The 19352-nt window shown below is 39.4% G+C and overlaps 1 protein-coding gene across 5 annotated transcripts in view; it reads right to left on the bottom strand.

Annotated features, from left to right (window-relative positions):
- Positions 1–1237: 1237 nt before the first annotated feature.
- Positions 1238–19352, bottom strand: part of PEX3 (peroxisomal biogenesis factor 3) — a 24113-nt gene continuing 5998 nt past the window's right edge. For all 5 annotated transcript variants that reach the window (XM_075597138.1, XM_075597139.1, XM_075597140.1 and 2 more), the window contains exons 4-13: positions 18502–18583; positions 16445–16488; positions 15498–15622; positions 13561–13627; positions 13379–13433; positions 8931–9099; positions 7106–7176; positions 4480–4602; positions 3780–3876; positions 1238–2607 (exon numbers count right to left, since the gene is read on the bottom strand). In XM_075597138.1, the coding sequence (XP_075453253.1) occupies positions 2524–2607; positions 3780–3876; positions 4480–4602; positions 7106–7176; positions 8931–9099; positions 13379–13433; positions 13561–13627; positions 15498–15622; positions 16445–16488; positions 18502–18583 (917 nt within the window). In that variant the 3' untranslated portion in view covers positions 1238–2523. The remainder of the gene's footprint in view (positions 2608–3779; positions 3877–4479; positions 4603–7105; positions 7177–8930; positions 9100–13378; positions 13434–13560; positions 13628–15497; positions 15623–16444; positions 16489–18501; positions 18584–19352) is intronic.

Here is a 19352-nt window from a genome sequence, read left to right as displayed (position 1 = left end):
TGCGGTGGTGGTGTGTCGGTGCGGTCACGCTCCATTGCCGCTTGCTTGGCCCCGCGTGGTGTGGGGCCGCCGCCATCTTGGCTTCTTGTGGCAGCCTCCGAGCTCCTCTGAGAAGGGGAGAGAAAACGGGCAATTCCTGGGCCCGATTGGGCTTTTTGTTTGCCTGCCATTGCCTTCTCGAGGGCTTCCTCTAGGTTTTGAGCTGTTTTGTGGTAATTTTTTTAGGGTGGGAAAGCGCTGCTTTTGTAGTTTGATGCTTGGGTCTAGGGAGCTCCTCTGCTACCCGACCGTTCTCATCAGCGTCCTGGACACGCCCCCCGCCATAACATATTTAAAGTGTTTGTAGGAATTTGTGTGGGTGTACATTAGTCCATTGCAAGGAGTGACCTGTATGTCAGTCAATTAGTTTATTTAAAAAACCCTGCCTAAATCACCACCTGTAATAACATTTCCAACTCGCTGCTAAGAAATACAGTAACCTTCAGAAAGAATACTGCTATGTTCACGTTTCGCTGCCATATTATTCAGTAAGAATCTCCGCTTAGGTTTGCTGTGCTTCAAGTGCACATACAAAGTGCGACGAGAGACCGCTTACTTCTCCAACGCTCACCTTACTGAGCTCAAACACTGCACGCACATAATATTTCTCTTACCGGTCTGCACTGATCGACACTTTATTTATTATACATTTTATTTAAAAATATTTGTCTTGTGCATTTTACTTCTGATGCTTTGTTCAAGAAATATTAAGTGGCCCAGTGTCGTAAAGTGTTTAAGAAAAAAATGATTTTAACGATAAAAATGATTTTAAAAAAAAAAAGAAGAAAAAAAAAGGAGTAGGACATGAGCAGAGACGAAAGATTCTTGGGAAATTGCCTTGTTAAAAAAAAAAAAAAAACATTTTTTTTTCCGTTTTTGACCATGTCCTTGGGGAACCCGAGTGACTATGTTTTGGAGAAACTAATTGAACATAATGCACTTTTCAATGCACTCTTGAACAGTGTTCTCCATGCTGGAGAACATTGTAGTGCTGTTTATTTAAACGTAGTTGAATTGTTCTCCAAATGGCTTCCCAGCATATTTCATAGAGGACTCGGATCACATCCAAATGAAAACAATGCTTGGTTGACCCCAAATCAAGGCCTGGCTGTCATTCTCCAAGTCAAGGATCGAAAACAACTGAACTATGATACTGAAAAGAAATATTTCTATAAATAAACGGACCAACAGATAGATGTTTATTAATACATTAAAAAACACTTTATTGGAATACAGAGATTTCACTGGCTAAATAGCCACATATTCATAAACCGATATCTACAAGAGGATGCACACAGACTGTGCAGTAGTTAAAGCTTTGAGAATCAGCTCAAAGATATACAATAAATTACACTGCTAATTAACTGACTGAAAAACTATGGGGAAATTTAGCTTTCTGTTTGAAAATGAATGATTTAGTCTAAAGAGAACACTTCTTTCTTTCCAAGGAATAAAAAACAAAAAACATTTTTAGTGCATTTGATGGAATCGGCCTGAGTTTTACTGGGTGGACTATGAAACATAGCAGCGTAGCCTCTTCTAAGAGCTGCAGGCAGTGTCTTGAAATGTAGCAAGAACTCCTCTACCAGGTTCGTACCGTGACTATGGATAGTTGTCAAGAAAAGAGTAAGGTGATTGCACTGTGTCCTGTCAGTTTCTACCCTGGTTTAGCAGACATGAGGTAAAAAAGGAAGAGGGAAGTCTTGCGAGTATGGGCACAGCGTGTGAAGCGTGCCTAGGGGTTTCCGTGCAGCCTTAGGACTACACAACTGGTCTGGGTAAATATGTATGTCAACGTCTTCACCAAATTCTGGAGCATCTGTTCTTCTTGATGACAGTAGTACAGTTACACTTAATGTAATTTGCTTCGTTAACCACAAATTATTTTCAATTACAATTTTAAGACCTTGAATAGCATCACCACATTGGTTCAAAGGCAAGAAAGTTTGCAAGAGTTGGCCAAGAAACTAATCAGAGGTACAAAACCCACCCAATCAGTGTTAATGTTATGCCATGCTACCTCATTTTGTTTTAACTAGTAAACGATCATACTGCACTACCACCAAGACTTACAATTTATCATGCTGATATAAAGTAAACGGCTTCAGCACAGGGAGAGCCTGTGATGCTGAGCAGCCAGCTCAAGTTGTGACTTCTTTGCACTTCTGAATCTGCAACGTTTTCAACTGAAAAGGAAGTCATGGTGAATGCCAGAGTGTGAAAAAAGGGATGCATGTGCATTTTGCCGTAAAATATAATAAGAATATGTTTTACACCAAAATTGCTCAAACAGGCGATTTGTTTCCTTTTGTGCAATGCCTTGTTACAGCCTCCACAGCAGGCCAGCGATTCATTCTTCAGGTTAGGTTAGAGGTATCTCAAATGACTTGAATTAAAAGGAATGTCATACACGTACTCTGTAAACATTGACGCTCCGCTGAATTTCGGGGAGATTTCTAGTATATTTAACCATTGGCATGACCGCTACTTCTCCAGTTGCTGAGGTGTGCTGAAAGCTTCATACACATTGGCAGCAAAGTCCTTCACTTGTTCCATCAGCAGGAGGTCCTACAAGATGGTAAGGAACAAGGCAATTTAAACAGATTCGGATTTCTGTACCATTTTTCCTGAACTAGACATTGACTCCTAACTAGCATCCAATGAATGTAGTTCGGGTTAGATTTCATGAATTTTATGCTTCTAGACATACATTTGAACAAACTATTAAAACATATTTTAAAGTATTAGAGCCGTTTTTTTAATTTAACCCCCCCCCCTTTAATAGGTTAATTAGCTAAGTTGCCGATCAATCTGTTCTCCTGTGATCGAACGTCAAAGATTCAGCTCTGTGGTTCACTAAATGGCTGTCAGTGCAGCAGAAGAGGACCAAAGATGCAAAGTTCTGTGGGGAGGATCATGTAACCAGGCAATCACTAGATACAATTGGCGCACTGCTAGAGAGAGGGCAGGGCTCAAAAAGGGGTATGCCAGAGCCAGTTTCAGAAGAGGAAGGGGGTGTGACTTTGTAAATGGTTGTTATAGAAACATAAAATGCTTGTTACATTATAATACATTTATAATGTCTTTCAGAGTGGTTTAAAAAAAAAATGCTACAAGTATTTTCGCATAGTACAAAACTGATTTATTAATAAAAAAAACACATGGAGGATATTGCTCGGTCTGCAGCTTTAAACATGTGTTTTGACTTTGGGGCCTATAATGGTTTTTCATTAAAAAAAAGTGACATTGCTAATCGGAAACTACCACACGGCAACGGCTATTCAAGTCAATGGGAGCGCCACGCGGTAGTGCCAGATCAGCACTATTGCGCTTTAATAACTAACTCACCAAGGATAAAAAAAAGTGGAGCAAATCTGGTAGAAGAAAAAGGAAACTATCAATGTGATTGGATTTTTGTTTTGATAAATCTCATGCAATTTAACTAGTTGAGACATGTGAATGTTGCTAAAACTGAACCACTAACATGTTAACCTCAGATGAAGCCCTCACACTAAATTCCAAATCTACAACAGATTCCCATTTAATTGAAAATATATCATTGCATTCTATTCAATGTTCATCTAATTTGCTATTATATGCTTCTGCTGTGCCTCGTATATTGTGAGCCAGATTCCTGGGGTGCATTTATTTCACTTAATACCGCAGATCCTGCTGCTGTGTTTTAAAGAATATACCTATGTTAAGCTCCAAGTTATTCCAAGTGAATAATGGTTTGTTACCTGAACAAAATGACTGGGCATTTCACTGCATATGGAGTGGATCTGTCCATTTACTATGGGGATAATTTTGGCCAGAGGAAGACTGATGCTGGAAAGACTGTATAAAACAAAAAAAGGCAAGGCAAATTAAGGTTGAAAATAGGAACTTAAACAATAAATTATTCTATCATATACTGTATACAGCACAACATAAGATGCTGGTGATGCCAGAGCTGTTTTTTTTCTACACAACTGTAATATTAAACTTTGCTGCACCCACATAACAATATTCAAATCAACCCCCTAAAAATGTGCAGACCTGATACATACAGTACAGAGATTTGTATATATAAACTATATCACGATATGGTTATAGAATTATAGTCATGCACTTTTATCAACTACGGTGTGAAGACAGTGTGCAGCAATAAGACAAATCAACAAATAATCATTGTAAGACTTGATTAAAGCAGCAGCTACCTGCACAGAAACCGATATGCCGGGGAAACAAAACTATCCTGGTTCCCTTCTTATTGCACGAGACAAACCATTATCTGTCATAGTGCTTGCTTCCAAAAAACTTGATTCTTACTCCGATTGCAACCGTTTCTGTCAAACTGAGTCTATGAACTGTGTTGATCTTGCAGCTAAATGCATACAGTAATAAGTTTCTTTAAATCTTACGTAACCATCCAGACAGCAGCGGACAATTGATGTTTACCTATTCACAGAGCCGTTTTGGTTCAGCTCCTGCTCTGTAGGTCTAAAGAACTCCGCAATACTGTCCAAAAATTTCCCGAATCCTCGACTCAAGCATGTGTTCAGAACTGTGCTGAAGTCTCGACTGTGGGAAAAAAATACAAGAATATATATATAAATATATTTTAGGATTTTACAAATCTGTGCCATGGAAGCTGGGCCTGTTCAAAATGATGACAAGCGATTCAGAATAAGACTGCTAAAATATTTTTTATTTAAGATATACAAGTTATTATTAATGCATAATGTCCACTTTTACTTGGTAAATGGGTGTCATCGTTGTTGAGACATTTTACCCTCCAAGATAATGCACTTGTTTTAATTGTATAGGGTTAGCATGCATGTGCCATCAGAGGAGATACTAAGGTCAGATACTGTAGGTAAGAAGTAACCCAGGGCAGTGTCACAAAGGCCAATGGAATGAAGGGTGTGTAGGGATGGTCAATGGTATCAAAAGCCGCAGAAAGATCACATAGAATGAGTAAGGAGAACTGCCCTTGTAATTAAGCATTGAGGAGATCATTGGTGACTTCCGTAACGGCATGCGTTTAGAAAGGAGTCGGTCAAGAAGTTTGGATGCAGAAGAGAGATAGGACAGTAACTGGACGGGGAGGCAGGATTGAGAGAAGATTTCTGCAGGATGGGTGTGATAGAAACGTAGTTGAAGGGTGAAGGATAGGAGTCTGAGCAAAGAGAGAGGTTAAACTGACGAGTTAGTGTACGAGGGGTTAGGATCGAGAGTGCAGGTTGAAAAGGGGGATGAGGAGAGAAGACGGGAGACTTCCTCCTCAGTAACTGGTGGGAGCGGTTTGGTGTGGCTGGGGCTCGACAAGGTGCAATATAATGTTGAATAGCATTGATTTTATCTTTAAAGCAAAGACTTGAACCGTAAAGGCAGTAGTAGAAATTTGTGTGGGTGGGTCTAGCACTTAAAAGTTGAAAACCGGTGTTGTAAATTAAAGGACAAAGTAGATATAAGGGAGTAAAAGTAGTTTTGTTTAGAAAGGGATAGGGCAGCATCATAGGCAGAGAGAAATATTTTGTATTGTATAAATCTGCATTAGAGAGGGATTTCCTCCATCGACGTTCGGCACAGCGAGAGCATCTCTGGAGGCACTGGGTTTTGTTCATGCATTGAAGTTTGGTGGGATTGCAAGTTATGGCAGCAGCAATTTGGTCAAGGGAAGATGAAAGAGAACTGTTGTACAGGGGAGTGGACAGGGAAGGCTGGTGAAAGTCTGAAAAATAAATATGACCCAACTCTTTTCATATGTGTTAATGCAAAAATTGCGTGTTTTCTATACAACCAGTTAAAATCTACTGCATCTACAAAAGCATTATTTTTTGAATTTCAATGTATTGCATTCTTTTCATGTTTAAAAAGTTTAACCCGAAATCACCACATGTATGTATGTGTACAGGGCAAGAATATAATACATGCACAGAAAGCAAACACTCACTCAACACTTGAAATTAGAACCTAGGATGAAAACCAAAGCAAACCAAGAAATGTATTGGATCGTTCCTTTGCCTTAGCGGCTTTCCATACCTTCCCACAATGTACTGCAACCACCACTAGAACAAAAGGGATGAAAGATCTCTGCACTCTGATTTGCAGCCCATGTGCCAGCTCTGTGTTGTAACCATGATGTGGCTAAATCTGAACTATATGTGTACAGTTTATAGAAGAAAAATGGGCAGACTCGGTTGGCCAAATAAACTTGGGTCATTTGTTTGCTTTAATTAAAATTCTGTGTCTCTAAAAATATTGTTTCAATTCCACTAAGCCTCCCATCAATCACAATGCTGCTTGTTTCACCCTCTAAACCCAAACCTGTCTTTTGAGTTCCTAATAAATGTACTACAGTATAATTATGTACTGTAATAAATGTACATTGATCTTCAACTCCATATTTCTTGAAATGCAAGATACAGTAGTTCAATTCCTAATCCTCTACAGTTACCAAGAGATGTTAGTGCACCTTGGATAATGCATTGGAGATAGCAAAAGGTGGGACATATTGAAGTCAACCCCCTATGAAAAGTATTTACTATCTACAGGCATACCCCGGTTTAAGGACACTCACTTTAAGTACACTCGCGAGTAAGTACATATCGCCCAATAGGCAAACAGCAGCTCACGCATGCGCCTGTCAGCACGTCCTGAACAGCAAAACCAGCTCCCTACCTGTATCGAAGCTGTGTGCAAGCTGGGAGACTATAGAGCCTGTTACAAATCCGTTATTTACATCAGTTATGCACGTATGTGATGATTGCAGTACAGTACATGCATTGATAAGTGGGAAAAAGGAAGTACTTCACTTTAAGTACATTTTCACTTTACATACATGCTCCGGTCCCATTGCGTACGTTAATGCGGGGTATGCCTGTATTTCTAATTTGAACCCATGGTACCTTAATTTCTTAGATGAAACTAGTGGCTTTACAATGTATATGTTTAAAGATAATACTCAAGGTATTACTCAATTTCTCTCTCACTCTCAAATTTGGGCAATTCATAGAAGATAGTACCAAAGCAATGAACGACAAGTACAGGATAATGCCAATTATACCATATTTATGCTTACCTTTCTAGCATGTCCCTGGTTTCATTCAGTAGCTTGATTGTGGTTACGTCTTTTTCTGTTAGGCCACATGCCTAGTAAATGCAAAACATAAAGAGAACCTTATACATCTTCTTCCGAACTAAAATAAAGCTTAAACACAGGCCTGCTTCATTACCCCTCCTGCTGCCGGAGGCCCCGATCCACAAAAGGGTGCCAAGCGTTAGCACGTCTTTACTACCACTCACACCACTAGGTATCCTTTTGTGGACCTGGGCCTAAGACAACCACAGTAAAGTGATAACCTTACAGAAAGCAAAAGGTTTAAAAAGGCAACCGTAAGAGCCGTTCACCAAAGCTAGCTGATGAAAAGTGACAAGCACTGTGGCTATTGACCTACAGTATTCAATGCCAGAGGTGCATTGCAATGCATTACAGGCCCTTCTGACTGCAAATTGTAGGTCCATATAGCAGACAAAACTGAACAACAATGAATTATTTTTTTATTTTCTCTGGGTCCTACGCAATTCATTTTTATCCGGTACCTATTATGCTACATTCTTTGATTGTTTGAGGTCACCATAGTAACTTGACAAAGGTCAAATGAAAAATAATGGGTTATTTGCATTTTAATCAGGCACAATAATTAAAAGATACTGTACTAGGCAAAGACTATAGAAATTATTGGTACGGTCTGCACTAAGCTTGCATGCTGATCCTGGTATGGTCCGTTACAAATGATCTTGACTGCGAGAGTGTTTATACAAGATCTTATTATGCCGACTGATATTCTTACACCAATCTGCAGTACTGACTACAATGTGGAACTACTTCAAGTTTCCGATGTTTGACTGCATGCAAGAATTGCCACGTCTCATTCCACATACAGAGACTGTCTGGGGAGGTTGTGGCAGCGTGTTGGATACACTGGAGAGATGTTTTTAAAAGAGGGATGATCCACATCAAGCTCATACTGTATGCCGACCCTGTTGTGGCCTGTTATACAGTATATCATACTTATTGCACAGATATTTATAAAAGGCTTACTACACGGAGTGCAATGTTGACATCGAACTAATATGCCAATAATAGTATGGACTGCACTAATTCCACTTTGTGCAAGTAGGTCTGTTTGAAAGGACTGTGACAGCGTGCTGGCTACACTAGAGAGTTGCCTCACAGTGCTATCCCCCATACAAACATTTTGCATCGAGTTGGAGTGATAATGCGTGGTTAACACAAACTGTTTTTCTCCTCCCTCTTGTCCTTTAAAATCAGGAAAATATATTTTTGGCAGCCTGCTAATACTGACACTTAAAGTGGAAGTCCAAACAGCCCCAGAAGTCATGCACTGGGGGGGGGGGGGGGGGGGGGAAGGTGGTGTGTGGCACGCGTTATAAGTGAAACGTCTGTGTGTTTTCACACTGTCAAAACAGTGTTTCATGCCATAATTATCATAAACATGAAAGTACAATTTGATTGATAAAATACAATGAAGTGTGACTGTGAAGGCGCGTGCTCGGCACATACCCCTTATTTTTAACAAATCTGTACAGTTGCGATAGTATATTTTTGTATATTGGTCCAATGTGTTGTTATGTGGACAAACCTTGCATTTTGTGCACTTCTGGAGTTTTTATTGTACATGCGAGATGTGTGCGTTTGTATGTGTGTGTGTGTGTGTGTGTGTGTGTCTCTCGCTATATAAACACATACATACATACATACATAGATAAACCAGTGAAACTTCCCATTACATTGTCAATGCATTCGCTCAGGTAGAATAACACAGAATCACTGCTACACGAAACCGGGGTATGGTGTTCTTGCTGCAAGGGCTAATACATACCTGGGCAGTCAATGGGTTCTCTTCATCTGGCATCATGTAGCGGCACAGCAGTGACTCGGAATTCGCCTCCTCTAGGTTTGCGGCCACCCTGCTCTCTTCTACCTGGCTCCGGATTTCTTTTATCTTTTGCTCCAGCTCCATAATTGAAAGGCTATGCTTCAGCGATAAGCTGGTAACAAAAAAAATAAGAACACTAAATTCAATACTTTACAATGTCTTACTGTTTTATAATAAGAGGACAGATGATGAAGGAACTAATCAAAAATAAGTGTTCAGAGATGCTGCTGTTACTGTACATGTCCAATAAAATTACTATGGCCCGTATTTTCTAAGCAGTGCTATTCCATAAGACATCTTTCAGTGCCGAGAGACACCTTACGGACCAGTTGCATAAATAGGCTGTAAAGTGTATTGTGGCATAGCAACACTTTGTATATATGGAACTAAATGGTTAGCGTTCATAGGAATAAAAGTTAAAAACAAAAGGCCCCAATGCATATCCAATGTGACTAAAATGTAGTTTATTCATATATACGCAATTCCCAAAAATTATATTGTATACTAATTTGTATATGGTTTGATTATGTATTATTTTGCACATGTATTTTACTAAATCACCATTAACCTAACCTAATTGATGGTGGTATCAAATTTTCTGACCAATCAGATGGCATCAGTAGAGGTATAAGACTGAGGGTGCCAGAGGCTATCATTATTCCCTGATGAAGTGGCATGTGGTATGCCACAAAATGCGTAGGATTGTCTATTGCCTCACTGTTTTAATCTGCGATATTATTATATCTATCATTAACATTGTCTGGCTATTCCTGTGACGCACTGAGCTTGCTGAGTGTGTATTCTCAATCACCGCTCAGCGGAGGAACTCCCTAGCCGGTGAGCACTGGATTTTAAGATAATCTATCTGCTAGAGTCTGACATCACCCAGGCGCAGACGCGCCTTTCATCTCACTACATTGTAGCTGTTAGTGTGACCATTAAAGCGACCAGGATGGCGGCTTGCTACACAGGTTGCCGGCACTTTGCAGTTCCCCCCACACAGTGGAAATCTGATGCCAGATGCCATCTGACCAAATTGGACACTACTGAGAACAGCCAAAGTGTGTTTGATCTATGCTTGTACTTTTTATACGTGTAATACTTACCCCCTTTATAGGAACTGCCAATTATTTTAATATATTTTGGTAAAAAGAATAAACAAGATGATCATTATTTGTGTGTGTATGTATATATGTGTGCGTGTGTACGTGTATGAGTGTGTGCAAGAATGTATACATGTGTACGTGTGTACACACACACACACACACACACACACACACACACACACACACACACACACACACACACACACGTTATGGTGGGTAAAAAAGTGACAAAAACCCTCCACAGCAAAGCATATAGCAAAGGGAAAGATTACTGTATGCTCATTTGCATGTCTTAAACAGGTCTGCAACCCCACCTTTCACCATTATCACCCAGCTCACAGCACTTTCACTGCAGCAAGGGATTCTGGGAAAGGACATGCAAATGAGCACACAGTGCCAACTTTTGCTTCAAAAAGATTCAACATATATGTGTGTGTGTATACATGTAGGGCTCGACAAATGCACTCACCCGCACGCCAGGGGCGAGTGCATTTTGGCCGTAGGCGATCCATCATGGCCGTCTAATTTGCATGCGCTTCTTTAAGCCTATTTCCCTGTAATTTTGAGCTGTTGCGCTCCTAAATTTCGAAAACCCAACCCCGTTTGGCCGAGGCCTCCTCCCTCCTCCCCGTGACTCTGGTGCGACGCCTGCAGGAGCTGAAGGCGCGTCTGCGACGCCTTCTCTCTCACAGGACCCGTGCTCTCAACCCCTCCGCCTGTCCCCCTAGAAGACGGAACAGGGAGGTAAGTGGCGGTTCTCCATACGGGTGCGCGCGAGCAGTGGTGCTAGCACATGCGGTGCCTCTCTTGGCTGTGTCTGTATATATAAAGTGGGAGAGTGTGTGTGTGTAAGTGGGAGTGTGTGTGTAAGTGGGAGTGTGTGTGTAAGTGGGAGAGAGTGTGTGTGCTTGTGTGAAAGTAGGAGAGTGTATGTGCGTCCGCGTGCGGGGAGAGACGGGGGGATGGGAGAGATGGGAGAGAGGCTGGGGGGACGAGAAACGGGGCTGAGGGTTGGGGTTCCCCAGAATTTCAAAATCAAATTCTGGGGTTCCCCAACCAAAAAAAGGTTGAAAAACACTGGCCTATGCATTAAGCAGCAGGTGCTGCTCTACATGAAGGGTCAGCGGTTCCCTACACAGCATAGGGTGCAGAACACAGGCAGGGCACCCCCCCCCCCCAAAAAAAAAAACCCAACCCAAATCAAAGCAGTGATCACCATCAACCCACAATAACATGTATATAAATATGAAGTCCAAATCCAGCAGACTTTATTCCAGCAGTAAAGATATGTGCAGGGATGGATTCATGAATTGCTGATATTAAATGACCTTTCTGCCTGGGTGGGGAGATGGGGGGGGGGGAGGGGTTATTTCAGAACAAAACAAAGTCTCCCAAGTGAAGAGGTGGGAGAGAGACAGAGCTGCTGCTGGGAGAGCTCCCTGGGAGGAATGACTGCCGCTCCGATAGCAAATAGGCTTGACATACCGGTCACCTTCATCTGACGGATATTCCCACTTCTGGCTAAATATTCTACAATGACCAACAATGTTCTTATGTGTCTGGCTGATTTAGGCATGTCCAGATAAACTTTGCTTTTGAGGAGCAAGCTTTGCTATCGCCAGCTACTGACCTACATTTTGGTGTGTGAAATGCACTGAGGCATAACATTTATGGTAGTCTGCTAGCATTGCAGTCAGTAGCCTAGATGCTGTGATTGATGCTGTGAATGAGACACATATTTCTGCATGCCCTAAAGGGGCACATTGTTTGTTGATTTGACTACTTTTCGTCCAGCGCTGAAAATAACAGCAAGGGGATCTCTCCTCTTATCATTCAGCACATCTGAGACCACCTAATGATCTTTGTGAATTTACAACATGGGAAGGATTTTGATCCTTGGGGTAATCTGATTGTCAATTCTTGGAGTCAGGAAGGATTTTATTTTCCCTTTATGAGATATCATTGGATAATGTGTCACTGGGGTTTCTGGTTTGCCTTCCACTGGAGTAATATACTGTAAGTAGGGATATAGGATAAGGTATCTGTCGTCTAAATTTGGCATTGGTTAAACTGATGGACGTATGTATGTATTTTTCCAACCTCATCTACTATGCAATAAGGACTAATTGTAGTAAAGTATAAATGTAATACAATAAATAAACTGTTATATCGAAAACAAATGTTATTAGTTCTTATTAGGAATTTATTCCAATTTTTAAAAAGTGGGGGCGGGACAAGGTGGTGAGTAGCTTTTTTGATTGGGTGAGTAGCTTTATGGCTGATTGGTCAAAGTGTGCGCGCGCGCACACACACACACACACACACACACACACACACACACACACACACACACACACACACACACACACACACACACACACACACACACACACACACACACACGCGCGCTATTGGGTAGTGACCTAATGTATACAACAAAAGACAAAAAAAAGTCCCGATACTACATCCAACATGACAAATGATTGAGTTTAATACTATCTGACCAGTCTATTGAGAAGCTTCCTCCAGTAGAGAGGTAAAGAGAACATGTGTAGGCAGTGTGGGATCTGCAGTAAAGGGTTAACTGTGACAGGGTTGCAGGCTTATAAAGCTTTCGCAGAAGGATCAACTAATGACTCTTACTTATGAGAAGAATAACAGATAGTATTTGACTTAATGATTTGTTAGATGCAGCATTTGGGACGTTGTCTTTTGTTGCATTTCTAATTTTGGAAAAAAATGACCATCCTAGAAATCACAAAGTTATTTTGTAAGATGTTGGGACTGTTCTGTACAGTAAAACCCTCGTTTATGAGAAGGTATTGTATGATAGTCAATGTAATCTTTGGCAATTGCCTTCATCTCATTACAAACTGTAGCCTAGCAATGCTTCTTCTAATAATATTTTATTATGCACTTTACAAGCACTCTACCTTTCAACTTATCTCCTCAACTCTAAAATAGCAATTCAATTATTCCCCTCTCAGAGTCCAGAGAGATTCTGTGTTTTCCCTTCTATCTGAAGTTAACAATAGCAAAGTTAAAGCTTTAAAAAAAAAAAAACTTGACATTCATATATGCTTTATAAGAAGTGTCACAATTGAAGTTCATTATGATTGCAACAGACGCCATCCTTAGCTTATGTGGAGCCAACAGAACCTCTCCGCTGTCTCACTCACACAGTGTAGAGACACCTCTATAAAGCCATGAAATATGTACACTGCAGAATATCCCTCATACAACCAGATGAAAATACTTAAGCGCATTAAACATCATTAACTTTACCTCCCAAGCACTTTCTGGACTGCTTGTTTCACCACTGTTATCAACTCCGTCAGACCTAAGGTAATAGAGAGCACAGAGATCACACTTTCCGCTTCCCACAGCTTGGCGGCTATTACGGCGCTACATGACAGCCTTTACAAACAGCTAGCTTTAGGCTAGTGAAGTGTATAATTAAGTCCTACCATCTCCTAGGAGGTGTTGAATACTGGACAGATATTGCTGTTGCACCTCGGGAGATGCATGTAGTGCCTGAAAGCCAGAATGAAACCCTATTAAAGTCATAAGCTCTAGCAGTGATCGTTCAACGTTAAAGGGAAAGCTCCAGCACTTCTTGTGGCTGAGGCTGCAATGTATATGTGTTTTCTTTTACCTAGTACGACTGTGTTTTATTAGCAAGCTGTAAACAATGCACTATTTACATCAGGGTGCTGCAGCACGGATCACTCGTGTCATTTTTCATACAGAAGTATAATAGTGAGTTTATCACCTAGCAACATTGCCCATGGTATTGTAGCAAAAGTGTTCAGATGATTTTAGTTCCTTTTCGTGTGTGGAAGCCTTAGCAGTCTTTAAAATGAGCACTTTTTACTTCACAATCAATGCATGCTGGAAATTATTCTGTAATGTCAACATAGACTATTTTGCAATTATTAAGTGATAACCCAGATGGTGAAACTCATGTTTTTCAAGCAGCAATTCTGCCTATCCTTCCCCCCCTTTACAGAATATGAATCGGGGTGGGGGGTCCTTTAGAGCTGACCCTGTGCCATTTTTAGTTCTGGGGACCACCTGGTGTCAGAGGTGTTTACTGTCTTAGTTGCCGGTATTTTCCTCCCCTTTAAAGGAAATCAAAATGGCCACTGAATCTCGCGGGTCCCACGGCCAGCATGAAGCCGCGTCATCGTGTGGATGATAATGTGCTTTCCTATTGGACAAGGTTTAAATGTCCATAAGGGAACACCAGTAAACTAAGCAGGTAAGTATCCTGGGATCCAGTGGTCAGGGGGCCAACAGGGATATAAAATAGCGTGGTTTAGTTCCGGATGTTCATCCGGTTTGAATTCTGCAAGAAAATGAATAGCTAATTGGGCGGGATTGCTCAGAAAAGAAAACAAAACTAGAAGTTACAGTTTTCTTCTGCAGCCAACAGGATTTATTTAGTTAGAACAACAACTATACACATTACTACACATTTTGCTGGTCAACAGCCAACACATCACTGAATTACGTTCAAATATAAATCAAGTGGTGTGTCCTGTTTTACAAATAGTATAGTTTGTCGGGGAAACACATCCTGAATGTGCTGAACACACATTTTGACCAAGTAGTAGGTAAATAGCACATTGTGGGAGGGCTGGATTACCATTTTATTTTTACTGGGGAAAAAAGGGGGAAGGACACAAAATCTTCTAGGTTGAAGGAGAACCCAAGAAAGACTCCGTATGGCACATAATGGGTGGCAAAGAGGAATCATTATCTGTCCCATAGAGATGATTTGGAATGAAGAAAGCAGCCGCAATGCATTACAAAGCAACAAGGGAGACAATGGGGAATACAGTTGTGTGAAAAAGAAAGTACACCCTCTTTAAATTCTATGGTTCTACATATCAGGACATAATAACAATCACTTGTTCCTTAGCAGGTCTTAAAATTAGGTAAATACAACCTCAGATGAACAAAAATACATGACAGTACAATAATGTGCAAAATAACTATTATCCAGATAGGGATAATAGATTATTTGCCCACTGTGTCATGATTGATTTAACAAAAATAAAGCCAAAGAGGGTGTACCTTCTTTTTCACACAACTGTATCAAGGCAAAAGCAATGCAAATTTGTGGCAACAAAATTAGCACCAGCTACATCAAAGAAATACGTCCTCTTTACTGTATCTCCATATGATTTTTTCTTTGATACACATGGTGCAGCTTCTTTGCAAGCAATGCTCCCCTTTTGCCTAGTTGTTTGCCCCAATGCTTCTTTATAATCTGGAAATGCCACAGATCAGCGAGAACTTGTGCATACCCGAACCCCAACGAGGTCTTGTCACAGCAACTCTGCAACGGATTCGTTTTTACACAGGTTTGTAGTGATGGGCAAGTACGCCGTGGACTTACACTGCCGTTTTTGCCCACAGATGAATTGTCCAGGTAGATGTAGCCACCAATAATATTGAGCTGGACGCGAAGGAGTACGACAAGCATACACGTACTGTACACACCCACTATGCTTCTGCTGAAACCTGTTCAATGATAGGACAAGAGGCAATACACCAAGAAACAACATTCATCTTAATCAGGAATAACCAAATACAGGTACAGCTCAACCCCGTTACAATGCGAATCTGCTTATAACGCGATGCAAGCGTGGCTCCCAATTTTCGTATTTATGAATACTTTACAACACGATTATTGGTATCTTAAATACTTTATTGTACAATGCATACAATTGTACATTATTTCTAACGCGATCCGCTTATAACGCGATGTGATTCCTTGGACTCCAAGCACAGCGTTACAAGGGGGTTGAGCTGTATATAAAAAGAAAGCATGGAATTATGTCAATATGTATGTATACATACAAAAATATGCAATGAAGACACTGAAGATAAAAAATAGCAATATGAAATAACACTTGACAAAATAAGTGCAGTTCAAGTGTTAATCATTCGGAGTAAAATGAAGAAATGGACAAACTGAACTATTTGAAAACGGGTGAAAAAAGAAAGAAGGGAAGGAAACAAAACATGTTATAAATGGATTTTTAAATGGATTGTGATGGTAACACTATTCCAGGGACTATCAGGTACACACAGGTAAATTAACGGATAATTCTTTTCTAGTATCCTCCTTAATAACTTGTACAGACAGGCAAAATCCAAGCACAATACAGCTGATGGAAACTGCAATATACTGCGCCTAGAACAGTTCAAACTTTACACCGTCCAACATCAAGCAAAAAGCAGATGTTTCACTATGAAGTATAACTGTGTGCGCAATGCAAAATCTTCTACTCTAGCCTAGGCACATTTAACATAGAAAATACATGTCGAATTGTGACTTACTTATTATTTTTAAATCTTCCCATATTTCTAGCTTGTTGGTAGGCCTGTGAGATACACATAGAAAGAAAAGTTAGGTGCTGAATCTGCACTCGTTTAATTAATGGGGAAAATACCTGTAAGAAATCATTCAAATTAACAGCTGCATTTCATTGAACTCCCGCTGTAGTAGGACTAGTTTTTATACCAAAAATGTTAAGTCACAGTTCTATTTGATTAGAAGTAGAAGGAATGACACCTGTGACAAAATAGGTTTGTATAAATATGAATGATTAACAAAAAACTCACCACAATGTTGAACTGTCAAATATTGAATATTTATAAGAATGTTTTGCACTTCTATATTGTCTCACATATAATTATACTTTTTGAAGCACTGCAGATGACCTGTGGTGAAAATGATCCACTAGCAATGTGAGGACCTGTCCTTATTTAGCTACACATAAACCCTGCAGAGGTCTCGATCCCAGCTACTTTCCAGCAAAATGGAATGTTGTTTTCTCTGCCAGATCTCTCAAAACAAAACCAATAAAGCAACAGAAAAGCAAATTTTATATATATATATATATATATATATATATATATATATATATATATATATATATATATATATATATATATATATAGTTAAGTTATTAAGTTAAGTTAAGTTATTAACTCAGTATTATGGTTTAGCCTATCCCATAGCCTCTCTTGCATTCCCAGTAAAATCAACCCCACACTGATGAGACCCATCAAGGTCGAAACAGCTGTCTGTGGGTGGTTTTCTGGGTATGCACCTTAACCCTGGCTCTGCTCAAAGCTGTGACCATGCAGCAAGCTTAAGCCTATAGGGAACCATGTTAAAAATGGTTATTGAGGCAAAAAGTGACAGTGTGTGTAAAATGGTTATTGAGGCAAAAAGTGACAGTGTGTGCTCATTTGCATGTAATTTCCCAGAATCCCTTGCTGCAGTGGAAGTGCTGTATGCTGGGTGATAATGGGGAAAGGCGGGGTTGCAGACCTGCCTAAGACATGCAGATGAGCATACAGCTATATTTGTGTGTATATATATATATATATATATATATATATATATATATATATATATATATATATATATATATATATATATATATATATATATAGTGGTCGACAAATCACCAAAAAATCTATATATATAGGCAGTCCTCGGTTATCCGTACTCAAAATGGCGTTGGATAGCGAAACGTTGTAAAGCAAAACATGTTTTCCCATAGGAACACTGTTTAAATGAAAGCTTCAGTTCCTGAAGGCATTTTAAATGCTAAAATACACAAAATATGTTACGCAGACAATAAGATATGCAGCACATACATAAAATATATAGTGCACATACTGTATTATATATATAATATAACATAATATAAAAATATAATATTTATATAGTATAATATATATATTATATACACATAAACAACTTTGCAAAGCGTCGTAAAACCGTTGGATAAGCCGTTTTGGCGTTGTAAAAATGAACATAGGTATGCATTGCATAGCGTTGGATAAGCCATTCGTTGTAAAGCGAGGACTGCCTGTATATACATACATACATATTTATATATATATATATACACATACATATATATATATATACACATACATATATACATAAAGCAACTGTAAATATTACTGTATGTTCATTTGCCTGTCTTAGACAGGTCTGCAACCCTGTCTTTCCCCATTGTCACCCAGCATACAGCGCTTCCACTGCAGCAAGGGATTCTGGGAAATGACATGCAAATGAGTGTATATATATAGTGGGGTATATATATATATATATATATATATATATATATATATATATATATATATATATATATATATATATATATATATATATATATATATATATATATATATATATATATATATATATATATATATATATATATACACACACACATATCCTAAATAAGGGTTTTATTGAAGGGCTGCAATAAGTGTTTTTTTACATTTCAGTAACAGGAGTTGCACATTGAAAGGCTTTTTGGCCAGCAATACTGAATAACTAGGGGGTTATATAGACATAACGGTTTTCGTACCTGTTTTTCAGCAGGCTGGTCAAGCTCTCAGAGTTCAGCTGCTGCATCAAGGCTTCTCTCAGAGCTGGAAGCATTGATAACACTGAGGGGCGAAAGAATAAGGCAACTTAGTATCTTTTAGTGAGAGTACATTTTGTTGGGCGGTTATCTTAGTTTCAAGTAAGGATAGGCAGGTTCCCGTTTGAAAAACGAAACTCGCGTAGTGCAAAATGTGCTCAAACGTTTGAGTGAAATTCAAGAATAAACCTGAGAAAGGTTCATCCCAGGATTAACACTACTAAGTTTGGCAGGGACATTTCATGACACAGAAAATTGTGTTAAACAGTCACAATCACATTTTCAACATCTTAAACGTTGGTAAACGTTGGAGGAGCTGGCTACACTCTGTAGACCAATGAAAGGGATCCCTTTCACTTACAGGACACACTATGAGATTTATGTATGCCTGTGTCTATATAGTACCATTAGGACACAGAAACAAAGAAAGAAGATATCATACAGTGAAAATTACTTTTCGTTTCTTCTTAATATCATTAACAGGTTGCTAAATAAGAATATGACCTTTTTATCTGCTAGCTCCAAAATTCAGATTACAGAGACAAGCCAAAATAAAAGATACTTTCTGGCGTCACAAGAGTCTAATGAAGAAAGCTGCACTTACAATGAAACTTGGACACTACACTTTGCTTAGTTGCGCTACTGTTGAAAAGTACTAGAGGAAATGGATCACACAGTTTTAAAATAGAAGAGTCTTGTAATGGTGGAGCTATCTTTGTGGAAATGTTGCAATTAATCTTCTTAGTTAGCACACTGATGGCAGAGATAAATAACCTTCTGTATTTGTCAATTCA

This window comes from Ascaphus truei, chromosome 4 (assembly GCF_040206685.1).
Source record: "Ascaphus truei isolate aAscTru1 chromosome 4, aAscTru1.hap1, whole genome shotgun sequence".
Classification (NCBI taxonomy): Eukaryota; Metazoa; Chordata; class Amphibia; order Anura; family Ascaphidae; genus Ascaphus; species Ascaphus truei.
The sequence above is the reverse complement of the archived record's forward strand: the minus strand, read 5'-3'. Positions and strand labels throughout refer to the sequence as shown.